General features: G+C 43.9%; 1 protein-coding gene across 1 annotated transcript; it reads right to left on the bottom strand.

The window, feature by feature from the left end:
• Positions 1–201: 201 nt before the first annotated feature.
• On the bottom strand, positions 202–8,467 carry LOC125550301 (putative 4-hydroxy-tetrahydrodipicolinate reductase 1, chloroplastic). The gene is made up of 8 exons (XM_048713274.2): positions 8,151–8,467; positions 6,548–6,785; positions 6,073–6,206; positions 5,928–6,002; positions 1,928–2,029; positions 1,224–1,333; positions 680–767; positions 202–587 (listed from the first exon to the last, which is right to left on the bottom strand). The coding sequence occupies exons 1-8, from the start codon at positions 8,358–8,360 to the stop codon at positions 519–521; spliced, it is 1,026 nt and encodes a 341-aa protein (XP_048569231.1). The 5' UTR covers positions 8,361–8,467; the 3' UTR covers positions 202–518.
• Positions 8,468–8,755: the final 288 nt, after the last annotated feature.

The following is an 8,755-nucleotide window of genomic DNA, read 5'->3' as shown; positions in this document are numbered from 1 at the left end:
ATTTTCATTTATGTATCTTGAGCAATATTTCAAATTTTGATTTGAATTTTTGTGAAAACATACATTGACGTTATGTCAATACACTAAATTTTTTCAAACATTTTTGAATGTGCAACGGGGTCCGGTGCACCGGTAGCACCAATTGCCCCGGTGCACCAGATACATTCCCAATAATCCACATCGATGTCATACAACCCATAATTAACAAACTATTTCAACCTCCACAATATATTATTCGTACTGAATTTGCCTTCCATCATTCGTGCCACAACAACAGCCAACTCTGGCCTCAAACAGAAGCCCAAGTTAACTCTTTATTTCGCCCAAACGACTCTTTTTCCCGTCGAGAAGTAAATAAGAGTTACAATAATAACTAGTAAAACAAATCTAAGATTCAATTACAACGAAAAGATGCTACATCCGGACAGTGACCTAATTTTGCTGCAAAACAAGAGTTTTTTATAACACGCCATCACAGTGCTGCATAAGCTCTCCTCCTAACCCTAAAATACCCCTGTTCATCTCATGTTGCCCTCTCTCAGGACATCGATCATATCATATAATTTCTTGTCCGCCCCAGATCGTATCTGCAGTAGCAAAGCAGTGGTCAACATCAACCTGACTCGACCAAAGCACTAGGCAGAAAATTTCCAGGCAATCACATATTAGCAATCCTGACCTTTGTGTGGAGAAACATGGCGGCATCAACAGTTCCCTCTGCGTATATTGAACGGCCACACACATTGTGCTGGAACTCAAATGATACTCTGCAATAATAACAAGGGCAATTGTTATGTACCGGAAGACCAAAGCTGTTGTGTACTAGGGTTGCAGGGAGAAAGGGGAAGGGCTCTTCCACTGAAGGCAAGATAGAAGAACTATTCTTCTAATTCTCCGCTTGCTTTATTCATCGTAGTCATAGGGGGTCCTCTTGTAATTCTATGCTTGCTTTATTCATCACAAGGAGTCCTCTTCATATAGAGGGCTAACAATCCAAGAAAGCATAACTGTAATTTGCTTAAGGCCTGAGATAAAGATATATTCCCAATTCAAAGGATAAACTACCTAACCGAGAGAATGGGGATCTTAGCCAATGACAGGGAGCTGCCAGAGTGGGGCCATGTACTTCGGTACATAATAGTAATTACCTCAGTCCATCGCACTAGACAAGGTCCCCAAAATCAAAACATAATCTAGCATCTTCTGAAAGGAAGAGAACTTACGTTTCATCAGGCGAAGTGAGATGGTAATTGTGAAATGCATGCCCTGCGAGATGTTCTTCTGGGACACCAACAATGGCAAGCTGCTCTTCTGGGTCCCTAACCAAGTTTACCTACACCAACAACATCAAAACAGTGTGAGAAAACAATACAAAACTGCATACCTTTCTCCACATAAGCTCAGATGGCTGTGCTGCATTAGAAAGAAAAGACCAAGTATGCTTATGAACAACCGCATTCAGGACTACTGGACAAAAACTACAATTCATAATAATGAACTAAATCCAAATCAAACTAAGATGCTTTCAAGTTTGAATTGGCACTCAATGTGACATGGTTTAAATCAAAGTAAGATACTTTCATGCCAATTTGAACTTAATGTGACATGAAGTCTAAATAAAGCACCAAACTCCTTAGGTGGTTAACAGGTTGCTGAATATGAATAATCTATGACTGAAATTTGCATTACATGGTGTAAAGTTCCAACTGGGACAGGTAACTGGTAAATTAGATCAAGTGTCCAAGCAGATGACACTTGAAATGGCACTTGAGATGCATACATAAATCTTAACTATTTTTATAGATCATAAATGGCAACCCTTCAAAACTAATCATAAATCAATAAAATCGGAGATAAGATTTCTTGAAAAGGAGTTCAGGATGATGGTTTGCTGAATTTGAAAAGTTCTCTTAAGTTCTGATGGTACCTCGTTCAAGTCAAATGAGACACCCAACTTCTGAAAGCAAGAGATTACAGCTTTGGCAGTGCCAGAAACGTCCAATTTTGTCGCTTGATGGGACTCCATTACCTATGGAAGTATGTTAATTTGATATTTAAAATGGGGTCATTGGTGTCAGCAATGATACGAAACAAAAAATGATGTAATTAGGCATTCAGAAGAAAGAACGGCAGTATTCATATATGGAGGAAAATAAGAAATCTCTAATCATCTGAGTTATACTTACTGGCTGAACAATATTAAATCACCACACAGCACATTTGGACTAAATGAAATGTATCATATTCTCAAATTTGTATATGTTATTATATATTAGCACAACGCCCTGTGTCGTTACGGAGTAAAAATAAATAATGCATCATGTTTAAGACAACATGGCACCAGCCAGGTTCAGGTGCGGGTAAAACCCTAGCCACAAGAACAAAAGAAGTTAAGTTTCCCTATTGTCAATGCAGGAGTAGTTGGGAGTTCAACGCCGTCGGCTCCTAGCCACCACCACCGCAAGCCTAGCGCCACCTCAGCCACCTCCACGGTCACGCCCAACCCGCTATCTGATCGTAGAGGGGCGCCACCTAGGCACATTGACAGCGACCTGACGCGCACAAGCAGAGAGGGCGTCGGTGCCGGAGCAGTACTACCCTCCACATCGTCATCATCGTGGCCCCGCTCCTTTGCCGGTGACACACAGAGGAAGGTGTCCGTGTTGGTGCTGATGTCGCACTCCTCCTGCTACGAAAACTGGTCCTCCATGACGTTGTCCTTCGTTCACCATGGCACTGCTAGCAGCTGCTGGCTATGCTCGCCTGTGCAGCAAGGGAAGGGGTAGCGTCAGCGGGATCGTGGAGGAGATGACGGGAGGTTGGGAAAGAGATGGTGTGAGGGGCAGCTGGGCTAACACTAGGATTAGAGAGAGTGGGGGTATGGGGATGAGGAATTGGGTACTGGGGCTAGCGATACAGGAGGGTCAAGGGGATTGGCCGATCGGCTTCGACCTTTTGGACCTTTAGGTTGGCTTCGACCTTTTGGGCCTTTAGGTTGGCACGTTCAACGTGTAATACTTATATGTAGACGGGTATGCGGGTACATGTTTGGCCTTCCTGAACCCGCACGTGCTCTACCCGATGGGTATAAAATTTTTCCCAAGTGTATACCCATGGTTAAAAAAAATACCATACCCTTACCCTAATGGGGTTTTACCCGCGGGGTACGCGGGTATTGGGTACCCATTGCCAATTTTAAGAACATTATGCTATTGGTTGGTCCAAATCAGACCACAGATAATTATTAGTTCTCATCCCAACTCTTTGTGCCAAATCCAATGATGGTCCAAAGATGAATGGGCTGCCATCACCTATTCACTTCTTTATAAGAGTTGCTTGTGGCAAATTGGACCACAGACAAGTATTAGTTCTCATTCCAACTTTTTGTGCCAAATCCAACAGGTGATGGTTCAAAGGTGAAGAGACCAACATTATCGAATCACATATCCACAATAGTAAGAGCATCTTTAGCAGACCCCTCAAAACGCGCGGACCCGCAAAATCCCGGCAACTATACGAGCTCGGCCCACTTTTTTGGCTAGAACAAAGCCCGTATACTCGCCCGGTCCGTAAAACATTTTATGGTGGCCCGTAACCTCCCCCCCCCCCCCCCCCCCCCCCCCGCGGATGCGGTATATCTACGAGTTCACGGCGCCGATACGGGTCGAAACCCTATCCCCCTGCAGCCATGATTCCCCAATCCTCCTCAATCCCCCTTCTATTTCTCGCCGCAGGTGAGTCTAATCCCGCCGCCGAACACCACCATGTGGGGTGGAATGTGGAGCTCCGGCAGGAGGGACGACCCCGAGCGCCAGCAGTGTGTCTGAGCGGACGGCGCGAGGAAGCGCGCGGCAAAGAAGTACACCAACCACGGCCTCCAGCCGCCGGAGTCGCTGCTCCACCGCGAGACGGACGAGTACGACCGCCGGCACGGGCGGATCTTCTCTGGAGCGGGCTCCTCCTCCGCCGCAGAGGGGTCGAGTCCCTGCACGCCGCTCCTCACACAGGTGAAAAGGAAGCCGGTGGATCTCCCGGCCCTCCGCGTGTTGAAGCGGGAGCTCGAGGCAGAGCTGGTGCTGTCGGACGGTGGCGTCATCGAGCAGGAGGATTTCCTCCCCCCGGCCAAGGCAGACATCTTCGAGCAGGCAATCATGGCGCGCAACGCGCAGGAGGAGGAGCAGCGCCGGCGATCCCTTGTGAACCTCGACGACGTCCTCCTCGAGCAGGGGCTCGCAAAGGAGAAGGACTTCGTCGACAACCAAGACACATGGCGCCACGAGAAGAAGGCGCAGGACAACATCTACGTAGACCTCATCTCCAACGACGACCACTGAGGATGTCCGCCGCCGCAGCGTCGCCACCGCACCCGGATGGCTCCGGTGAGCCAATTTTTGGCTGTACGGTTACGGTGGCCGCCTTCCTCCTAGCTATTTAGTGTAATTTAGTGTATGTATGAACTATGTATGGAAATCACGAACTACGAGCTCGTTCTATTTCTCCCGCGAAATCTTGAATTCAAAATTTACAGTTCCATTTACAGTTTCTGTTCTTTCACGGAGGTTTTCGACCCGTATCCGAGGTAACGAGCGAACTGTAAACTGGTCCGCGTTTTGAGGGGTCTGCTAGAGATGCTCTAATGATTTGTGTCACTTTTGGAACAAATGATTGGATTGGATATCTTTATTCATACAGCCTAGTAAAATCTATGTGAATGGCATTTAGAAACATATGTAGAGGCGATGGAAGCATAATAAAAAAGTAGACACAGCATATACCGACAGAGCAGTTTGTTCATTAAGGGAGCATTTGGTTACATTGCTTAGTAAGGAAATTGCTCGGCTAGCCCAGCTAGCCAGCTTTCGCATTGCCAGCCTTGCCTGATCGGACGGTTTGGTTCTTTTTCTTACCAGCCTTGCCCCGTGAAAATCGTTGTTAGGAGTGGGTCGTCGATTTTTCCGCGCATGAAGTTTGCCGTCGGAAGCGAGCCGATTTGGCTCTCCTGAGCTAACAAGGTTTTCCTAGCCCACCCAAGCTAGCTGGCCCACAAAAGCTAAGATATTTTAACAGTTCCAAACACCAAACCTTGCCGGGCAAGGCTATAACAGTTTCTTACTAAGGATCCAAACGCTCCCTAATTTATTCCCAACAGAGAAGAATAGTTGTGATGTATGTGTCTGGGATGTGATGGTGGGCGGTGGCATTAGTCCTGCATGCTCACATGTTCAGTTCAACTTGCATGATGCTTTTGAACACACAAGGGAACCTATCACAGAAACAACAGGTCTTTCAAAACCCGTGCATATAAATAGTACAGATAAGTTGCTCAAAATCTAATAAGAAATTGAAGAACAGTTCTGAAGTTGTGTCTATGTGCATTTGCATCTCGCAGGCTTACAATTCTGGCCCCATCCATGTTAATAACCCTTTTAGATGAAGCAAGAACGGATAGGTACTAGGTATACATACCCAAGGTGTTTCAACTTACAATGGCGACATATTTACTATGCTTCAGCAGATAAATTTGTTAACATACTGGATATCAAAACTGTTTCCAATTAATTAAAAGATACCCCTGCTCCTCGCTCCGAATTACCAGTGAGAATTTATACCAGTAGCTACTTTCCCTCCTTATTACTGTGGCATGTCAGCTGATCAGCTCCTGTCTTATTAGAATAGCTTTTCGTATATATTCCACCACATTGGCTTGTAGATATTTTACTAGTTACTACGTCAAGTTAACATCTCTGCACCATCTCACGACTCCTTAATAATGTAATTAACTTCAAGGATAACTCTGCATACCATGACAAGTACTGAGCCCATAATGAACACAACCCATGGCAATCAAGGGAGGCACCAAAAAATTGTTGAAACAGAGAATACAGAAGGAAATCATGATTTTTATTATCGTAAAGATCAATGGATACCTCTAGTTTGTAACCTGCAAATGCACCAGGGAATTTCTCTGCCATGATTTCCATGGCAGCAAGGAAAGCAACAACCTAATAAGAAGTTACAGTGTCAATAAGGGAAAGATCATATGCATTGACCAGGTGATGAAAATAACTATACCTGCTTCCCCATTTGTGGGGATATCACAGCATAAACATTCGCATCCTGCACAGTTTTGTTCAACAGTTGCCTATCTCCACCAGTTGTGCCCATTACAAATGGCAAGCCAAGTTTGCAGTAAAGTTCAGCATTGGCTGCAAGCCATGTCATGATCAATAGCAGCAAAAACATTGAGCAAATAATCTACAAACAAAGAACATCAAAGCATTGGGAAGAATTGCAGACAAATTGCTTGCCTAACCATGAATAAATAATCCCTCGGTTCGTAAATAGACGCTTTTTTAGATATGGGCATGGTCTCTAATAGGAAACTTTGACTGTCACTGCTCGTAAATAGACACCGTTTTAGATATCACAAGGGATTAACTATAAGAATTAACAATAGTACAGATGGAATATAAACTATTGTCTACAGTGTTATATTTGTATCTAGAGGGAAACTCAGCTGTTCAGTCAAAATTACTAATATGCTTACCATTAACAGCATCAGGCACAGTGTAGTCAACAACTATCATATCTGGGTAGTCCTTAGCAATTGAACGGAGAATACGTTCACTTTCAGATGGATTATGAATATGAATATCTGTGTCACAGATGTTGAGCTTTCCATCAGGAACCTCTATTGCACTGAATGACACCGGAACTAACTGAAGACCAGCAGACACAGCTGCTTCAGCAACAGACTTCCCCATTTTCCCGGTGCAACTATTCACCTATAAATATAAGCGCACTGAGTCAAATATAATATATGCTTTCTCCTGCCATGTGGACCGTATTAGCAATTCAACTGAGCTTTACTGAAATGCTGGAAGTAATTGGGAATGATGAATGGATACTCAATAATGCCAGAGCTTAAAGTCAGTAGAGAAGGTTCTAGCCAAGGAAGAGGATTTGAGGTAAGCAGACAGAATTTAGGATACATGAATATGAAAAGTTGAAAGCAACAACAAAATTTAAAACATAAACCACAAGATCTTAATGCAATCAATTAACTATAGTAACAGAACGTCTACCAGGTCATGCTTTTGCTTTGTGGTTTCACTCGTCCATCTTTACATAGAGCCATACTATGACATTAGTTAATGGGATGTTATTTGTATACAATACTTCCTCCGTTCCAAATTACTTCTAGCTTTGTCCTAAGTCAAACTTTAAGATTGAACAAGTAATATAAAAAAATATTATGTTTACAAAATCATATATATTGTAAGAAAATATAGTTCATGGCTAATCTAACGAAAATATTTTGGTGTTGTAGATGTTAATATATTTTTCCTATAAACTTGGTCAAACTTAAAGAAGGATGCTTTCACTGGCTCAAAATGGCAAGCCCAATTGTAGAACTGGAGCCCACCAAGCTTTGATTCCAGCTTTCCTTTTTTTTCAGCTAAAACACTGGTCTCTTCTGCTTTCAACAACTGTACCACTAACTGAATATCAGATGTCAACTCAGTGTTGTCATCCTGGAGTACCTATGGAACTCCGACCACACCTAAATGACCTCAGTTAAATTTGCTAAAGCGACTGTTACAGAATGAATACAACGGTGATCATGCCCATTTCAAAATAGAATATAACAGGTGCGGTGTCACATAAGCAAATCACAAATCCAACACACATAGCAATCAATACACACAAGTGTAATTTTAAAAGAACAAAGTTCCTAATGAACTCATGATTTCAAGCAGGCATATCCTATCCTTCTCCATCGGAGCGCTAAAAGTGTTTGCAGTGCCACTCTGCACAGGAATAAATAAAGGATATGGTTCACAATTATTCCATGTCAGCTCATTGCCAACATCGCTTCAAAATGTATGATGATGTATGCCCAAACCGTGAGGCTCACATTAGTCAGGTTCGTATATCGCCATACCCATATGCTAAACAATCGATTTTATTTTTATTTTATGGTTTCCCTAAATAAGTGCCGAACTGAAACAGTCCTGCAACCACCAACGCATATTGATTTAAAACTGAAGCAACAAAAGATATCCAAATATACAGTGCCACGTGTATCTAAATAACAAATAAATTGAACGGTAATGAAATACGGCTAAATCTCAAATCAGCAATCGTACCAGTATCGGGAAAGAGAGCTTGCGAGGCGACGCGGGGGCGCTCTCGCGGCTCTGCGTGGCGACGGCGTTGGTGACCGAAAGCATCGCCACTGGCAACCGCCGCCTTGGCGTCGCCGTGCCGATTGGAGCGCAGAACTGCTGGCGCTGGCGGACAGAATGCCGCTGCGACGCGACGGCGGCGGGGTGAACAGCGAAGGCAGCGGAGAGCATCTCCGTGCGTTTCGGGAGAAGGTGGTCGGAGGAGGGAGGGGGAGGGGGAGGGGGAAGAGCGTGGTGCGCGGCGGCTGGGCTGTGCTGCGCCGCTGAGCTTTTGTCTAGGGTTTTAGCCTTTCGGGGTTAGGGTGGAATGGGCGCTTGCGTTTGGGCCCGTTGTATGTTTTTCTTTTTCTTTTTTTCTTTTTGTGAGTGTGAGTAATAAAATGGACCGTTGGTTCATAAATTTGGAGGAAACGAAGTCCATGAATTTTAAGACTAGTCACAGTGAAGAACAACTTAGACTAGTAACATCAAATTTTACTAACCTATGTTACTATCTCCATAGTGGGTGATAACATATGTGTGTTGTCATGTTATGATTCATTTATTAATCTATAGACTTATATTGT

Source organism: Triticum urartu, chromosome 1A (genome assembly GCF_056163025.1).
Source record: "Triticum urartu cultivar PI428250 chromosome 1A, HENAU_Tu73, whole genome shotgun sequence".
NCBI lineage: Eukaryota > Viridiplantae > Streptophyta > Magnoliopsida > Poales > Poaceae > Triticum > Triticum urartu.
This window is presented reverse-complemented; position numbering and strand designations above follow the sequence as displayed.

Bases quoted from the DNA above. Each gene is read 5' to 3' on its own strand.
- LOC125550301 (XM_048713274.2), bottom strand. From the start codon at position 8,360: ATGCTCTCCGCTGCCTTCGCTGTTCACCCCGCCGCCGTCGCGTCGCAG. The intron at 6,786-8,150 runs GTACGATTGCTG...TTATATTTATAG, and splicing joins AGCTCTCTTTCCCGATACTG to GTGAATAGTTGCACCGGGAA. The intron at 1,334-1,927 runs GTACCATCAGAA...TTGTTGGTGTAG, and splicing joins TCTCATTTGACTTGAACGAG to GTAAACTTGGTTAGGGACCC.